Raw genomic sequence first — 19262 nt, 5'->3', positions numbered from 1 at the left:
TGTATAAAGACTTTGATCCTCAAAGAAATGTAGCAGTTTGTTGTGTATGTGGGTAACATTTATTTAAACCAAGCTTAACTTTTTCTATGTCCTTTTAGTTCTAACATTTATATTTGAGAATGAAAAAAAATGATCAGATTAATGCATAAATCTGCGGCTGAATATATATCACGACAATAATTTTCTTATCTGCATATTGTGAGAATTGCAGCTCTCCTCTCCGCTTGTGACTGCTCTGGTGGTTGCTAGGCACCGCTGTACATCCTGCAGGATGTACACCCGACTGTCGACAGTCTGACATAGTTCTGCGTAGGCCAAGCTCTGCTGAGCGTTGTGACCCGTGTGAAAGGTGGTCCTGTCCAGCAGCGGGTACCAGGAGGTACTTAATTTATTTTTGGATGTAGAATTCTTAAGGGGTTAACAGACGGGAAGAAATACTTTATTGGCTTATTATTTCAGTGCCTGACACCTTTATATTCAGAATAGTGTTTAGAAAAGAGAAAGGGGCTACTAGCTCTGGATCACTGACAGAGAAAATATCCCTACCACCTGGTACTGAGGAAATGCCACATTTCTGATATCTTTAAATCCCTGAACATAAGAAAACAACTACCCAGCCACAGTGTCTGAAAACCGTCCCTGTAAAGCTGGCGTTACGGCTGTTGTCGGGTTTTGTACAGTACATGGAACGTTTGACTCCCAAGTGATCTCAATCTGTCACATCAGAGCTAACCAACTCCTATCAGTGTGAAGCTCTAAAGAGAGCGCCTTAAAAAAATGGCATCCTTCTTTAAAATTAAAGTTAAGAAGCCCTTTACGCCTCTGTATAATCTGCTCAAATACTCCAGAGGCAATCACGTACTGCATCATGGCAGATTTAGTTTCTCTCTTGACTGCTGCGCCTACCTTAGGATCATCGCTACCTGCTTTATTTTCCCATAACACAGACTGCAGTCCCATCACATTAGACTGGGACCTTGTTAGAGTCCCACTGTCTGCCCGCGTTGAAGCAGATGTGAGACATGGCTCCGAGATGTGCCAGCCAAATGCACCGGAGGTTATGGGAGAGGTCTGACTAACTCCACTGACACTCACAAATAAGCAAGAAATCGAACCCTCACCGGGAATGTGTCACTCGAGCAGGTAATCCCATAGCCATAGTGTGCTTGCTGGTATTCTGGCTCTTACTGTCTTGTGGTTATAGATATCACATGCTGCTTCTGAGCGTGCTCACAGCCAGTTACGGCATATCAGTCAAGGAACGGTGACTCGTTGAACTGCGGTACCTTGTTCCCTTGTGGTAGGCTGTCTTCCTTAGAGAGAAGTATAAACCAAGTTTCAAATAATCTCTTCCTTTTTTTTTTCCCCCCCTCAAAAAAGGCTGATATTCTAGGCTGGTACACAACTTTAAGCATTGTGGTCTCTTTATTGCAGTGAAAGTGGTTTTGGTAAGTATGGGGGGTTTGGATTTTTTATTTTGTTAAAGCGAGATTTGTAGATGCGCGGGCCTAAATAGGGCTATGAACCTTATTTTACTGCCTTATAGTCCCAACTAGCAAAATATTCTGCCCTGTGTCATATGATGTGGGATGGCCTTGTGGACTGCTTCCTCCACTGCTGTTGAGGTGAGAGATCTGACTTCCCTTTCCAGTAAGGCAGGAAGGAAACTGGATAGAAAAGACAGGTCTGCAAAGGATAAACACAAACTTCAACGTAAGTTAAATTTCTCTTATCGGTATTCCAGAACATCTGAAATTGTTTCTCAGAAACAATACTTTGTGCATTGCTATACAGCATGGTTTTAAAAGTGCAGCTAAATGACAAACTTCTCAGAGAACAAAATAAACATGTGCCATCCAGGTATCCAGAACTTCGTATTTTGGTAAAGTGTCTGGTCCATTATCAGACTATATTTCCATCTTTATCTACTCAGTCCCTAACCAGAGAAACGATGAAACTGGCTCATACACCCCACCTGACTTTGTCAGTATCAGGACCTGTAGCAGTTTTGTACCATAAGATATTTTTGTAAAATTCACATCTGGTTCTTTAATTATGCCCATAAATAGATAGTCTAGAAATGTATTACATTTTTTGTGCTAGGAGTAGCAAGCAGCCAATGTCCATCTGTCTCTTCCTGCCCCTTCCTGTTCAGCATCACTCTGCTTTTCCCATCCAGATTAACGAGAGGATTTTCTTGCCCTCGTGATGCAGGAACACAAGGCATGTTCAGAGCTTACAATCCAAGTGACTATACATTGGAGTATTAAATGGAGGAATTGTGATTGCTGGGCTTCTTGCTTTGCCAGCAACAGTGTAACATTGGACTTGTAATGTTTTAGCCGGCATTGATTAGCCTTACAAATATTTAACAGCATCTCACTTAATATCTATGATCTTCGCTTTGGGGGACAAAGAGAAAAGAAGAGAGCCCAGGACTAAATTCCTAGAGGAGAAATATGAAAATAGTGGAAAATACTAATCTGTCACAAATACAGCAGTATAGTATTTTCCGGTACTCTTTTCCCCAGTAATTTATAACTGTTGTATAGAAAATAACTGTATTGATTTATCAAAGAATAGCCATTGCTATAGTTAAAATTACATGTCGGTTTGATGCACAAGCTAAAGCTGCCCTAGGTCATCTTTAACTGGGACCTGACATGTTTCAGTATTTAATCAGATGTCAGAAAACAACCTGGATCACAAAAAAGTTCTGAATATATCCTGCATGAACTGAGAAAGGGGTTGAGCGAGAAGGGATGTCAGTTCTCTGTCTTTAATGTATCTATTAAAATAGATTCCAGTTATGCACCTGTCTGTTTTTATTAGCTACTTTTATTTTTTTATTCATCCTTTTAGAAGTGTTTACATCTAACACATTAAATGCACATATTTCAGTCAAAGCGATGTCAAACAGCTAATCCGGCTCGTTCAGATAGTGCTTTAAGACATAAACTGTACTTTTCGACCTTATTGCATTTATATATAGCGATGGAAGTGCCACAGGATTGCATCCGCAGAGGTTGTACTTGCATAGGTGCACTTGAGCCCCCACCATAGCCGTCTATGCCATGGACCTGGGGAGTTCTGTCAAATGCTGTCATCTTCGGTACAAATTCTCCAGGTACTGGATTTGGGTTCCTAACATGTGTCCTCAAATAGGCAACTTACTGGTAATTACATGAAACGTTATTTGATGCTGAAAGTTATTCAGTAGCTGTTTAGAATAATTACGTCTACTGGAGTTCAAATCTACTAAACTTTCCAAATTTAACACAGAAACCCTTCTCTTAGGACATTATCAGAGTAAAATAAGAGATACTATGGGGCTTGTCAGGGAGCTGTATTGCTGCACTTGTAAACACAGTGATTTAAGAGGACAGCTTTGATTCCTAATCTCTGAAAATAAGTAAATTTGTTTCTGTCACACTGTGGGTGCTTATTAAAAATAGATAAACTCAATAGCAGGTACTGATCAGTTCTCTTTTTCTTTCAGGGAATAGGTAAGCCCATTAAAGATTTCAATGTTTATGCTACATTTTAAACAAGCAGATGAAAGATTTGAGTTAGGACCGTCTTCATAAATTTTCAAACAATACGTAACCTTCTGCTGTAGGAAACTTCCTGGACATGGTTCTGTACATCATTCTGTAACAGTAAAGGCCTTATGCTATTTCCTCAAACAGGGGGTGTAATAATGTAAACCAGTAAATTTTAAAAAAGTAACTTACTCTTTCTATGATGCTATAAAAAAGCAAAGTACCACTGTTCAGCTGGGATGACCCGTTACCTATTTTCCAGAGTCATTGGAACCCCATTCCTAGCTGTCTTTGTCACTGTTTTGGTGGTTGTTTTTTTTACAGAGAACATTGGAGAGTTATTGGGGCACTGCATAAGAGGCGATACATCTTTGAACTGCAGCCCCGACAGCTAGGACGGCGATGCCCTCCTTCAGGCTTAGGACTCGGGACCGCAAAGAGGCTGCACGCTCACTCGCAAAGCCTCGCGGTGGCAAGGGATAATTACTAGGCTTTTTCTTGGAAGGTTTTCATAATCTCTTGGGCTACTAAACATGAATCAAGTCAATTGCTCGTTTTCACAAAACATGGCAACAGCTATGTAACACCACCTGCTCCACTAGCCAGATGCCTGCGGCCTGAGCTCCGCGGCGACTCCGCTGTGGGCCCCGTGTCACCGACGGCCATCCGCCCGGGGCCGGGGCCGCCAGCAGCCGCTCCTGGCTGCACAGCCCTGCCCTCTGCTAGCAAAGCATCTCCAATTCATTCACCTAAAGCGGCTTCTCAAGAGTTTAAAGCAAAAAAAAAAAAAAAAAAAAAAAGGACCGCGGCCTACTCCGCCCTCGGGGTCGGACACCCCTGCGCGGGACCCGAAGCGAGGCCTTCCCTCCTCGGCGCCCTGTGGGGAGCCAGAGCCCGGCCCGGGCCGCCCCCTCACAGCGCGGGGGGGACGAAGGCGGCCCGGCCCGGCCCGGCGGCCGGCCCGGGTCTCGCCTCGGGCCTAACGGCTCCGCCGGCCCCGGCGGGAGGCGGTGCGGGGCGGGGCCGTGGCCGCTCCCGCCCGTTTCCCAGGGTGCAGCGGGCGCGGTGGCTGTCTGGCCACGTCCCCGGGCCACGTCGCTCGGTGCCCGCTGAGCTTACGCCATCTTCGCTCCCCGGCTCCGGGCTGCGCTGCCGCCTCTGCTGCCGCCATGAACATTTTCCGCCTCACCGGGGACTTGTCCCACCTGGCGGCCATCATTATCCTACTGCTCAAGATCTGGAAGAGCCGCTCCTGCGCGGGTGCGTGCGGAAGGCCGCTGGGCGGGGGGGGGCGGCGGGACCGGCCGGGCTGCTCCGGGCCGCGGTGGCTGAGGGGAGCCGCGCTGGTGGCGGGGCGTGATGGCCGCCGTCTCGCCGCGGCGGGGGGGTGCCGCCGCCGCCATCGGCTCTGCCGCCCTTCGGGGGCCGCTCCCCGAGGAGAGCTCGGGGGGGCAGCGCGGGGGATCCCGCCTGCCCGGCGGGCGGCTGTGGTGAGGCGGGGAGAGGAGCGGGGTTTGCCGAAGGCCCTCAGGGCGGGAGGGCAGAACTCGCCCCGGGCAGGTGAACAGGGACGATGGCTCCGCAGCGCAGGGCAGCGGGGCTCAGCCCTCCGCCCGCCCGAGCCCTCCGGAACCAGGCTGGGGGGGGAGCGGGGGGAGCCGCATCCCGCCCGCCGCGGTAGGGGCGCGCTGGTGGGCGCTGCCGTTCCGTTAAAGGTTTAGCGGTTGCCATTACTTGTACTTTAATCCCCGAGCACCGGCGCATAGTCCGTCCCCGGGAGCGTCCATCCCGCCTTATGTAACTGCGCGGCGGCGGGGGAATGAATGAGGCGGGGGGGGGTGTCCCCGGCCGGGCGGGCGGGCAGCCTTCCCCCACCCCGCCGTTACCGGAGCTGTTTTTCTCCCCTTCCCGACAGCGCAGCCTTCCGCCCGGCCGTGCGCTCGCCGCCGCTGCGGTCGGGAGCGCCGGGCTGGCGGGCTGCTCGTCCCGTCCCCCCCGCCCGCCGGTTTGCCTGCGCGGCCGGCTGACGCGCCCTCTGCGTCCCTCTTGTTCGCCCCTCTCGCCGCGGTGAGAATCAAACCGCCATTCGTAAGGCCTCTGGGGTGTTTCCGTGCCTGCACGGGCAGCTGCAGGGGAAGGCAGCCGGAGAGCGGCCCCAGGCCGGAGCGAAGCGGCGCTCTGTCGCGATACGGCCTGCTCTGACGTGGCAGCGGGGGGGGCCCGGGCTCCCCCGCTCCCCGCCAGCCCGGCCGAGCAACGCCTGCTCTTCCTCCCCGCTCCCTACGTGCCTGCCCGAATTCCCGGTGATGCGGGTCGCTTTTTCGCTTCTGGTGTACGGTGTGGTGGTTGGAGGGAATTGCAAGCAGTTCTTGTAACTGCAGCATAGCTGGTTTCTTTCAGAAAACTGGGAGTTGTTGTAGTTCAAAATGGACATTTCGGTGCGTTGTGTATTACGTGGATCAGGCCACCGACCCTGGAAGTACTGTTTTTGCTGTGGACTGGGGTTTGACCGTGAGATTGACTTTGCCTTCTCTTCGTCGAGCTGCTGCTTTGTTAGTAAGAGTAATTATTATTGAAATCGGTTTGCCGTGTTGACATAAAATATTGTTCAAATACCGAGTTAATACTGTTGAGCAGATGTATCTGTAAAGTATTCAGTTAAAAGCGCAAAGAATTAGTTTAAGCTGCAACCTGAAAGAACTGAAAATGAGGAAATGAAAGAGATTTGTGCTACAGGTAAGAGGAAGTACAGGTTCTGCATGTTTTCATGTCAAGTCACTTTTTGTTAATCACTTGATAGTGCAAAAGAAAAAAAAAAAGTAAATTAATAGCTTTGGCTTTAAATACATTTAAAGTAAAAATTGTTCTTAACTTTACAAAAGAGCTCAAGCAAATGACTCCATGGTCCAAGTGCAGTGGTAGTGCAGAACTATTGTTTCTGAGGCTGTGGAGCTCAAGAGCTCCTTCCTAATGAACTTTCCTGGCTCAAGCTGTAGTGGTTCAGGAATTCTGGCAGGGGAGGGCCTGGTCTTCTCCAGCTCTTCTGTAGAGTTCTGTCCTCCGCCTTACTTGAGAAATGCAGTCAAGATTACAACAAAGAACAGAGTTAATGATCCAAAAAACTAAATACCTCTTCTCGTCTGAAGAAAGAAAATGAGAAATTGTAGTGCAAGGCTAAAATTCAAATAGGTTTTAGACCAGGGATTCGTACGTGACCTTTGGACATGAGGTTATTTACATGGTCTAGAACAATGTAACCTAGTTCCATCTCTCTGCTTGAAAAGTGATATGATGTCGTTTTACTTAAGTTAGTTGTGATTGAGGATCTCTGTTACTAGGGTTTTATTCAGAAGAAGGACTCATACCAATCATTATCTTTAGTACTGCTTTCTCCGACATAGAAAAGCAAATGGGCCTATATTACATAGGGCCCTCAACTTTTCCCTCTACCAAATCAGCCAGCGTCCCCGAACACAAATGTACATGCGTGGGCTCTTTCAGTAGAAAATGTCTGCTTCATTCATTTTCCTCAGCAGAAAAATTAAACAGGGATGTGTTTGTCTGGTATTGTTTTTTTGGTGTCTTGCAGTTCTGCCTGAGTCTTTAAGAATAGATCCAGATCCACGGTACCTCTATGAGATTAGTGTCTGGGGCCTAACGAGCTTGTCTGGAATGAGAAGAGCACCTCAGAGGAGCACGGGATTTTATTTTTGGGGCTCTGTCCTGTTCCTTGTAGTGCTTTGTTGTTGGCAGTTGTGGTTTCTACTAATAAAAACTTCATAAATATATATTGACGTAAAAATATGTTTGTAAAGTCATATGCAACAATAACCCCTAAATAGTTACCGGTTAATGTTGAGCAGCTGTTAAGTGCCTCTTATTAGTGGGCTGTCTGTGTTCCTTTACACTGCATATTAGAGCAGTTTGTAAATTAAATAAACATATACCTCATGGTTATTGGTGACTAAGGAAATGCAGGCAAAATAGCTGCTGATTTAACTGGGCACTTTTGAAGCAGTGGAAGCTTAGAAAATAAATAAAGGCTTCTAACTGATTGCTAAACTGTAGGCTGTGATCCATGAAGAGCTGGCAAACCGCATGGTGCCGACTCCTCTCTTCTGGTTGCATCTGTGTCTGTCTGAGGCCTTTGTTCCAAGAGGAGCTCAGAGGCCTGTAAAAGCAGCTGGAAACGAGAGGGAGACAGCCTGTGTACCTCTGCTGCAACCTGCTGTTTTCTGAAGACACGTCAGTCCCCATTTTCTTTCCTAAGGAGTGACTCCTCTAACTGAGGAAAATAGGTGAGGCTAGGATAACCTGCATTATGAAGCAATCTGTGTTTTCAGTGTTTGACAAACTGATCCCCCTTCCCCCCCCCCCAATTTAGTCAATGTGTTAAAAAGAGAACAAGGAGAAAGCAAATCAAGTCATGAATTCAGAGCTGGCAGGGAAACAAATTTTTGCATGACTGGTTATTTGAGTTTCCAAATTTAGAATTTGGAAAAATGTTTGCCACTCCAAATAACAGCTAAAAAATAATTACTAGGAGCTGTGGAGAATGTAGCAGGTAACTCCACTATTGACTTCATGTCATAATTAGGAAATTCATGAGACTTGAAGAATCCTGTGCATTCAAACATTGTCATGTTCAGACTGTATTCTCTAATCCATTCCGAGTCAAATTAGGTTGTTTGCACTGTGAATTACTGCCTGAAAATTGATTTGCTTTTCTCAGTGTCATTTGCCAAGCGTTAAAGGTGACCTGCAGTTGCAAGGCTGTCAAATTATATGCTGAATACTCTAAAAAAAGTAGTGTAGGTGGTAAATGTATAATAGTTTTGCTAGGCAATGTAGTTGTCTCTCATAATTATGTTTATGGACCAGAGCATATGCTATGTTGAAGACTTTAGATGATACTTTGCCATAGGCTGCTGCCAATTTGTCTGTATTTTCTCAAAAAATGCTGCTTTAGGTAGGTTTGGAATTTCTTCTCTTTCTTTGAAGGAAAATTTTGCCTTTCTCAATTGACAAATTTGTGTTTACATTTAGATTGTTTTTTTTTTAATCAAAATGGGATTCTTAATTTTTTTTACTAGCATAACCAAAGAGGTTGTAGTTCTGTGGCTGATGTGGACTTCATACTGAGCAAAGCTACCTTTTTTATTAAATACTTCCAAAAGTCTGTGAAGTGTTCCTGGCAAAGTATGGACTGGCTTTCCTTAGAGAAACCTTGGTTCATAGATTTTATGGTTGTGATATGCAGTTCATAGTACATAGTGTATGTGCTCCACAGCCAGGCCAACTGAACACCTCTGCTGCTGCCTGTTGCTCTTTACCTAACTCACAATAGCAAAATTAAGTTGATGAGAAAGTACTACAATTTCCGCTCTGCTGTCCTCCTTGGTGTGAAAATCAGCTGAGCTTTTGAATTCAAGTTCCATGCTACTGCTTTTAGCCAAACTAGAGTGCCGAAGTTGAAGGAGTTTTTCCATGCATGAGGATGAAACAAAAATGAGATGTTTGACCCTTCGAAATTTGAGAAGAAGAATTTTTGGAAGAAGAAATAAAAATGTGCTTATTTAGCTCAAGTAATGTTTGTGGGAGTAAAAGGAAAGGGAGAAGGGTGAGAATAATGTGTTGCAGTTACCAACCATGAGCCAAGGTCAGTGTTGTGGCAGGTATATTGATGTATTTCTGAAAGTGTTAAAATGCATCAAATTCATACAGCAGAGTGGTTACCTGTTTCCTCCCCCTGTTTTTGCTAGTGGTATAGATTTTGCTTTCTCCCAGTTTGGCTGTCTCCATAGGTATTCAGTTTAAACTTTGAACCTTGCCTAGTCAAGCCTACTTAACTTGAAAATTTGTTTAAATTTGGCTTTAGGGTCTGTTTCAGGAGCATTTGACTATTCTAAAGATTCAAAATTCAGTGTAAATACTGAAAGCCTTAGTAAAAATTACAGCTTTTGGCTTAGGGGGGGAGGTGAGGCTGGCAATGGCTTAGAGGAATTTGTCAGGTATATTACTTGTATTTATGTGACAATACACCCAGATCCAAATTTGTAGCCATTATCAATCATTAATGTATCTTGTATGCTTTTTTTGCTGTTCACAGTTATTTTCTAAAAGAAAATAGCATGCTAAATAATTTATAATAACTGTATGCTGTAGTGGGATGCTGTACTGTCATCTGTGCAGGTGGATTTCTGTCCCCTGTAGGTTTTGCCCTTAGGACAGCGTTGCTTGCTGAGAGGTGGATTAGCGTGAGAGCGGGGCTCCGTCAGGAGCTGTAATGCCAGCGGGCACACCTGGGCTGCAATGGAGAGCGCTGCTTCAGCTGCCTTCGCAACGTAGTTCTGGTTCAAGAAATGTCAAATGTGGTTCTTTTTCCTAAAGTTTGGGAATTGGTTTGGTGGGGGTTGGGGTGGGGTGGGGTTGGGTTTTTTATTTGTTTGTTTGGTGTTTTGTTTTGGGGTTTCTTCTTTCCTTTTAATGCAGCTTTTGTTGTATAGTTTTACAGTCTGTGTAACTGTAGGTTTTGAGGCATTTGCTGTTTCCTGTGCTACAGTTGCTTATGGGCAGTTGGGTTGTTCTGCAGGCTCACCTCTTAGACGTTTCACATATGAAAGTTGCAAACAAAACTCCTTTTTAATTGGCACTGTTTCAGCCGTTCCTGTACGTTATGTATAAACATAAAGCCCTTTCATCTGGTGCAGCTTATTCAGTGTTAAGCCAGAGTGAAAAAGGAGTTCAATAATCATAGCAGATAGCCTTTCTTCTAATTGCTTTATGGCACTGTTAGTAAAAGCCTTTTTCAGAAGTATCTCTGTAAAAAGGGACGAGGATTTTCAGCCTTGCATCATAACCCTCTCCTAGAGAATATATTTCCCTCTTGGGTTTTTTGAACAATATTTGCATGCTTAGCTGAACAGATTCAAGTGTTTTCACCCCGGATGACTGAAAACAAGAATAATTGGAATAACAAGATAGAGGCACAGGCTAGGTTATTTTGTCCCCCTGCTGTGATACACCACCACATCAGTATTATGGAGCGATGCTTCACCTCGGTTTTCAGAAGCTTTTAGTGACTGATTGTGCAAAGCTTTTATGCTTCTAACTCTGCTCTAGTGGCTGAAGTTAAGTACACGTAAATGTTTTGACATTGGGGCTTTGGCCTAAAAATCTAAAGTTACTTTGAAAATGCAATGTAGTTGTCTGTCATTTTAGCTCACCTTTCTCTTTTTTTATTTTGTTACAGTACATAGTAACATGTGGTTTTGACCGTTTGATAATATTTTGTTTTCCACCACGTGGTCGGTTAAGTTTCTGAATTGAATTGCCTTATGTTTTAAAATTGATGTATTGCTTTAAAATCACGATATTGGTGCTAGTGTACTTTCTGATTATCCCTGGATCTGTAGTATCTATTGCCCTTGTGCCTTTCCAACTATTCAGCATCTCAAGAATGTACTAAGGCATGTGACAGCACTTTGAGAATTGAAAGCTAGTGCAGCCTTGCTGCATAGTGCCCAGTGATAATGCAGAACAGACAGCTTGCAGGTGGTACTTCTGTAGATTATGCTATCTGCTGCGAGTAACTTCTAAATTTTGCGTAGTGCTAGCACCTTGTCCTAGCAGTGGTGTTTAGGTAACTTACATCCATACTACAGATAAACGAACTTGCAGTTCTGTTTGTACACCTTAGTTCTGGAAGCCTGGATTTTGTCCTAATTTTGAATTCAACTTGCTTAGAAATAAAGGATATATCCTGTCTCATCCTTGGCATCAAGTGTTTTAAAGCACATCATCACTTTTTGAATAATTAATTATTTCCTTTATCGCTTTAGGTATTTCTGGGAAAAGCCAGCTTCTGTTTGCACTGGTCTTCACTACCCGTTATCTGGACCTCTTCACTTCATTCATTTCATTGTATAACACATCTATGAAGGTAGAGTATACGGAAGAGATAGAAAAGCTAGTAAAGTTGCATGCAGAGTGCAGAATTTCATTAATAAAAGCCTTTTTAAATGGCTCACTGCACACTTATTACAGAATAAGTTCTAGATGGGCTTTGGATAAAGAATGTGGAAAATGGACTCAACCCTACTTTTTCTACGTTTCACGTGCAATTCTTAAAGACTGTTTGCATGGGGACAGTGACATTTAGAACAAATGCCATTTTGCTTATTGAAAATCAAAGCTTAAGAAAAATGATTCAAATGAATTGTATTTCTCAATTGAGACGTTATAGCTTAAGTAAATCTCATTTTATCCACTACAAGGTAAATTAGTGTTCAAAATGCATTGCCAGAACTGTAGCAGTGTCTGGTCAGGGGCGGATCTAAAGTTGACAGGAGTCTGATTTTAGGAATGTAGTTTCCATCAGATTATACCCCGTTTGCTTGCCCACTGAATGTTATTGAGCCCAAATTTGTTTTTGTCATTTCTTATTTATTCCTGCAATTTCTGGTCCTGAGTACAAGAAAATAAAGCAGTAGACTGGGAGTGCAACATGTTTGTGGCACCAGTAGAGATCAGTGCATTCGTGGCACCAGAGCAGACACCTTTTTAATTCAGTTCTTTTATTCTTGGATTTTCTTGGCGCTCTCCAAGTTTAGCGCAGAGGATAGTATAACTTTGCCAAGAGGAAGGACTAGATAAGCAATAATGCAAAACATACTGAAGAATTACGGGAATAATACTGTAAAATAAAATTTTAGATCTTAAACCTGGACACACTGTTGTCTTCAGACAAGTCAAACGTGTAAGCTTAAGTTTTAATACTAACAGTCTAGATAAAGAGCTGTGGATTAAGTAAAATATTCTTGAAACACAAGCTTTGTTCCTGTGCAATTTCTGAGCGCACTAAAGAAGCAGCTAGGGTTTTTGCAATTTATTTATTGGTTGTGATTCAGGGTCATGACCGTGTCTTTGTTCTGCAGCCTTCCTACCCAGAAAAGGAATGCGTGTGGGAAATGACCCTTATGATACTTCATACTAAACTGAGTCTTTCCAGTTATGAAAAAATGGTCCTCAGTTCAAATCCAGTATTAACTTGCAAAAGGGAAGCCTCTGGTACAGTTTCAAAGGTTACTGCTTAGAGAGACTGTTAGACGTAATTGGCTTTTCAGCCCATTACTGTAGGGCCAAGACAAAGCTGCTTGAGTGTCCCAACACAGCTTCTTGTTCTATCTACGTATATTTAGGAGTATATAACATTGGGCAGTTGTAGAGAACATGAACTACTATACAAATAAGCTTACTCAGAGCATAACTAGATGAATATTCTATTCTGAGTAAAAGGCTGTAATTGGCAGTAAAAATGTTAATTTCTGTAGAGTTAGGATTTTCTTCAGTATTTTTAGAGAAATAACAATTAAATTACTGGTGCCAGTTTGCTCGTATTTGTCTGGCAGTGGTCATCAGATATTTAGGAAAATTACTTTCTTCTGTGTTCCAGGAATATATATGGAAATACACAAATTGGCACTATTTGCCTCTCTTACTGACCTGCAGTCTTAATTTTTGTGATTTGTAGCATTCTGTGTCTGACAGGTTTTTTTCCATGGTACCTGTATCTGAGCATTGGATGCATTTCTGCTGATGCACTCTGCAGTCATTTTTGTACCATTTTTTATTTTGGTATCTTTGAAAATGAAAACTTTTTGAGTCTCCCAAAAGACACTATAATTCTTACGGAGAAATCTTTAATAAGGAGTTGGGGTTCGTTCACACTTCCTTAGTGTCTTCTATGACCATACCAATTACGATTAGTTTACACCTGTAGCGGGGATTCCCTGTATCAGATATCCTGTCCTGTGGTCCTTTTTCTCCAGTCAGCTGGGGTGCTAGTGTAGTAGAGAGTCTCTGAATTCTCAGCTCCTTAATATAGTATTTGTAGTGTCCTGTATCTGTGAGCAGCGCTTTTAGTCATTAGTAGCATCTGCAATCAATGGGGTTCTAAATCTGTTACTCTTCAGTTGTAAAGGACCTATATTTAATGTGATAAATGGTTTGGAATATTTGATCTTTGTGGTGAAACTGAGGCAGAAGCTAAACTATTTGTCTAGTCTACTGTGCTGTGTTGTCTCCAGGACAATGTGAGCTCTGTCCTGATGATGGCAGATTGACCTTTAGAAAGTCATGTATTCTCTCTGGCTCTGTTTTCTCATCTGTAAAATAAAGCTATTTGCCTATTCCATAGGAAATAGTTATGAAGTCTACTGTACCATAACAATTAAAAATGGTCTAATTAAAAATCAGACTTTAACTGAAATTGAAACTGAATTCTGGTTCAGTGCTTCTAGCAGTCTGTTGGTTTTGCAGGTTTTATGGCCTGTTGGTTGGTGGAGAACACCAGCCTCTTGCCACTCTTCAGGTTTTAGAGACATTTAAATGTCTAACTCAAATCAGCTAATTTGTGATATGTTAAATGGCTGAGTCTGGGGCTTATTGAGTAAGTTTTTATTTGCCACATAAGCCACACCACTCCCAGGCCTTTTGAATGTAGAAAGACCCCTTTTGTCATTATTGCATGTATGCATGTGCACATTTTTGACGTAAATGTTTTGGGCCAGTGCTTCCCCTGCAGTAACAGAAGGGGTGTTCCTTCTCCAGTCAGTTCCTTAGTTCTGTCTGCTCAGGAAAGGGTCTTTAAAGAAACTTTGGACAGTCACTTCAACCAGAGGCAAGGTGATGCTTTTAAAGTGACAAAACCAGTAGAGCCCAAAGTCATTGGTTTTGAGTTATTACTCTGCTGAGAAAAGTTAAATACCGGCACATAGTCTGGAACTAGCAGGTAAACAAACAATACAAACAACCAAAAAAACCAGCATTTATTCTTCTTAGTGCCTGGGATATCCTTGTTCAGCGAGTTTGATCTAATCCTGCAACCTCTGTGGGTTGTTTTGGTTTTTGTTTTTTCTTTCCTTGCTCTTCAGCTTATCTACATTGCTTGCTCGTATGCCACTGTGTATCTGATCTACATGAAATTTAAGGCCACCTATGATGGAAACCATGATACATTCAGAGTGGAGTTTCTGATAGTTCCGGTCGGTGGACTCTCATTTCTTGTCAATCATGACTTCTCTCCTCTGGAGGTGAGTTGATGGGCAGGAGGTTATACTTTTTTCTGTAAAATTATTTAGAACACGAAGTGTCGTGGTTTGGCCTCAGCCAGCAACAAAGACCCACGAAGCCGCTCGCTCGACTCCCACAGCCGTGGGAAAATCGGCAGAAAAAGGCAAAACTCGTGGGTTGAAACAGTGTAATTTAACAGCACAACCAAAGGGAAGAAGAAAGAAAAACGATAACACCGATAAAGGAGCATAAGGATGCGATTACAGTACCGCAGCGCACCGACTGGACCCGCACTGCCGCAGCCGCCCCAAGTGGCGACTGTCCCGTCCCGTCCCGTCCCCCCGCCTAGCGCCTCTTGTAGCCGGGCAGGGGTCACTGGTATGGACTACCTGCCTGCCCTGCCGGCTCCGGGGGGAAATTAACCCCATCCTTGCTGGAACCAGGACACGAAGAGCAATTTTAGGCTGACTGAGGAATGCTTGAAAGATACCTATGTTTAGTAGGCTCAGGCTAATCCTACTTCCTTAATGCATCTTTACAGTGTAGATTTCTGTGAAAATTAAGGCACTTCAGGAGACTTATTATCAAAGTTGGTTGTTTTATTAAGTAGAAGACTTATCTTTTTCCCCAGTACACTCATATGGTGTATTATATTAATTCAAAAGTATTCTTCCTTTTGTTATGTTTGTTAAAGAAATGCCCCAGAAAGTGTGCAGTTTGTGAATAGTTGGTGCCACCTGGTGAAAACAAAAGGAATGATAAACTTCTTAAATTGTGTAGAATTGCAAATGGTTTAGAGTATTAGAAAGAATTGCACTGTATTTCAAAGGCAGCTATGTGTTTTCCTATCAGAAAAATTATGTTAAAAATGTAATTATAGAGAGTTCCAAACAGGTAATTTTTCCCATGAAATACCGAATAAACTTTAGATTGTTTATCTTAAGGGGATTGAGCTGCATTTTTATATTTATTGGCGTGAAATTCTTTTGTTAGACAGAATTTCAACTGCAACACTTTGAGACATTATTTTAAATTTTGTTCTGTGTTAATTCATTCTTTAAACCAATAGATTAAAAAACTTGGAAGAACTGAGGGGGGGTGGGGGGGAAGGATTCATCTTCCCTGCAGCTTTTCACAGCACCAGCTCTGTAAGCTGTATTTTATGGTACTGTGAGTCCTGAATTGATGGATGCACATAAGTTTCCTCACGAGTAAGCCTATGCCTGCCAGCTCACTAGACAGCTGGTTGGGAGAGTGTTGTCTGCCAAGAGAGTTGTTCCCTCATACCGTCCCATCGTTGATTATGAAGCTTTCACTTAGTTTTTTCTGTACCAAAGATAGTTTGCCAAAATACTGTACCTATTCATATCATTGTTAGAGACTGAAAAGTCAAGGCAAGTCAAATATCTTTGCTTCTCTTATCAGTAAGACAGTTGAATATACCTGTGAGTTGTGTTTTGTTTTTTTTTTCATTTCAGATACTGTGGACCTTCTCCATCTATCTTGAATCAGTTGCTATTCTCCCTCAACTTTTTATGATTAGTAAAACTGGGGAAGCAGAGACCATCACTACTCACTATCTTTTCTTCTTGGGTCTGTACCGTGCCTTGTACTTAGTCAACTGGATTTGGCGCTACTATTTTGAGGGATTTTTCGACCTCATAGCTGTTGTTGCTGGTGTGGTCCAGACCGTTCTGTACTGTGACTTCTTCTATTTGTATGTTACAAAAGGTAAGTAGTGCATTGACTTCTGGCTTCAGGTTGTGGAATGTAGCAATTAACACATTCACAGGGATCTGCTAAGTTGACATTACTAGGTTGTTAACTCCGTGCAAATTATCACTGCAATCTGCTTGATAGATTTATCAAGTACACTTTCTGCTAGCATGGGGCATTTCTGAGGATTGTTTTGATTATTAATAGAATATAAGTGTATAAATGGTCTGATGAACCTAATTGACAAGTTTAAAATAAGTATGGCTAAACACATGTTGCTGTTGTCTTCCAGAGATAAGCATGATCCTCATGCTTCTCCACCAACATCAACTGTTTTGTGCACATTCCATGCTTACATGGAAACCTTTTCTCAGTGTTTTAAATACCTTAAGAATCCAAAGGATTTTGGATGTTTCTGTTTATGCTAAGTGTAGAAGCAGTTGTTTCTGCTTGGTGCATTAGTAGTTCTGCCCTTGTTCATATTCCAGTGTTCATCATATAAGCTACAAAGCTATATCGGGCTGTGTTATTTTAGTATTAACTCTTAAGAAACCACGGTCATAGGCTAGTATGTCCTGAGGATGAAGAGTGAGAATTCCGGGGTGCCACAAGAGGGCAGGATTGGAATAGTTGTTAATTCATCATAGTTCTACCACTATGTGTTGAAGAGAGGCAGGCAAGCTTGGGAGGACCATCTGCTGTGCACCCATTTTGTAATACAGTGACTCTATGGGATAGGTTTTGGTCCCTTTGAAGTTTTAGCAGTGTGTGCTTATCCTAGGTCACATCCTGGGTTTGCTAACTGTTTTCTTTCCTACTTTTCTTTACAGTACTCAAGGGAAAGAAGCTCAGTTTGCCAGCGTAAGTGCCAAAAAAAATATCACCAGCATCTGTCCTTTTGGATGCTTGGACAGAACAATCCTTATCACAAGCAAAGGCGAAGATGCTTGAGACAGAAAGTCAGAAACACAGCTCTTTATAGTGCAGGTAGTCATCAGCGGCTCTGTAAGAACGGAGGAAAAACAACCAGCAGATTTCTGTTTGATGCATCTTGCCTTTATCTTTTTTATTACTATGTATAAAGATTTTTTACATAAAGAAACTTATACTGTATTAATAAATTCAGTGTATGGTTTCAATTGGAATAGTTCCAAAAATGAGATTTTTGTGAGATTGTTTATGACCAGGAACAAGTGCAAACTTTTTTTTTAATTTTCAATAATTTCTTTGAAATGACTGATTTTTTTTTTCTTTTTTCTTTTTTTTCAGTGCACAGATTTGTGCATCCTTGATGGATGGTAGTCATCTGTTCTTTCCCTTTGATTCAATTTTCATTCCACTGTATTTATTTTTTTTCCAAAAGGTGAATATATGTCAACTCGAAATCTGAAACCACCAATGTCTGATGTGATGTGCTGGTGCCCAGTCTTTGTGCCATCTGCTGACATGGAGTTCCTATTTAAAATACATGTTGGTGCCAGAAGGGGAACAGTCACGTTTTGTGGTTGTTCCCCTTCTAACACAGGCTGATGGCAAGAGGACAGCGAGGAAATCTCTTGAGGCCACAAGGATGGGCCCTCTCCTGTTCTGCCATGATGCTTGGGAAGGTAATCCCAATACTGAAAGCACTTGGCAGCGCAGGCCGTGATGGGTAAGAGATACGGTTGTGTTGCTTAGTGGCAAATGTTTGTGACTGTATTTGTTGTTCAGGATGAGAAGGTTGAGTATCTCGGATGTACAGCCCTGCTGCACCATCGCAGCTACGGAAATGGGAGACTTGTACATTGATTACAGTAATCTGTAGGTGATCATTTTAAACAGTATCTACATTTTCTTTTTAATTAATGCTTTATAAGCAACTTCCATGTTCAGCTTCAAGTGGTTTTTGATGTCACTTTTGGACAATTAATATTTTTTTTTATAAACTTTTCAAAATCAGCAGCACCAGTTACCATTCTTTATCCTTTAAATGATTCCCTTTTTTTACTGAGCTGTTGCATGATTTATCCTGTGTTACCATCCTCAATAAACACTTTATGAAATGGTGAAAATGTTGGGGTTTATTCCTGAATTAAAGCTTTCTGTTAGCCTGAGACTGGATGAAAGGTGGTGGTAAGGACGAGTTGCTTAATGTCATGTTTACGCTACTGAAATGTGAGCTTTTTAAGGCATTATCACCGCAAGAAGCAATGGCGGCTCTTGTTCTGTAGGAGCGCAGTCCCCAGCCTGCAGCAGGTGAGGGTTGGGTGCTGGTGTGTGGCTTTGGTTTATCTCCAAGAAATCGTTTGTCTTCTCTAATTTAGTTTATTGTCGTTATCCCCCTCGTTGGTGGAGGTTATCATTCCTGGCCCAGCGGTCACCAGCGTTTATTAGTCGCAGATGTGCCCGCTGAGCTGCTGCGGTCTCGGTGCCGCACTGCCTGCCCGTTGTGTGCCCGGCCGCTCGGAGCGGGGCTCCGTCCCGGTGCTGGCTGCAGCCGCGGGGCTGCCCGAGCCCGGCGCTGGGGGGACCGGCAGATCGCCGCCCCGCCGCAGTGTGCCCCTCGGCTCGGCCCTGCCGGGGAGGGAGGGAGGGAGGGAGCCCGCCGTGGCCCCCCGGGGCGCCGGCGCCGCGGTCAGGGGCGCGGTCGGGCACCGCCTCGCCGCCGCTCCGCGCATGCGCATGGCCGAACAGCTCGGCCTCGACCCGCCGTCGGCAGGGCGGTTGGGGGGGTGCGTGGTGCGTCATGACGTCGCGCTGCCGTAACGCACGGCCTGCCCCCGGGAGGGCGGTGCGGCCTGCGGCGGCGCCGGCCGCGGGCGGGGGGGCCGGGCGAGGCGAGCGCCCTGAGGGAGCGGCGGCGCGGCCCGCAGGATGCCGGGGCTGGTGGTGTTCGGCAGGCGCTGGGCCATCGGCAGCGACGACTTCGTCCTCCCGGGGGCCTTCGAGCTC

General features: G+C 43.8%; 1 protein-coding gene across 1 annotated transcript; it reads left to right on the top strand.

Moving 5' to 3' along the window:
• The first annotated feature begins 4605 nt into the window (after positions 1-4605).
• On the top strand, positions 4606-18375 carry KDELR2 (KDEL endoplasmic reticulum protein retention receptor 2). The gene is made up of 5 exons (XM_082490676.1): positions 4606-4802; positions 11384-11484; positions 14477-14635; positions 16094-16346; positions 17162-18375. Exons 1-5 carry the CDS (start codon positions 4712-4714, stop codon positions 17194-17196), a joined length of 639 nt encoding a protein of 212 aa, XP_082346802.1. The 5' UTR covers positions 4606-4711; the 3' UTR covers positions 17197-18375.
• The last annotated feature ends 887 nt before the right edge of the window (positions 18376-19262 follow it).

Source organism: Vanellus vanellus, assembly GCF_965231255.1.
Source record: "Vanellus vanellus genome assembly, chromosome: 14".
In the NCBI taxonomy this organism is placed as follows: Eukaryota; Metazoa; Chordata; class Aves; order Charadriiformes; family Charadriidae; genus Vanellus; species Vanellus vanellus.
This window is presented reverse-complemented; position numbering and strand designations above follow the sequence as displayed.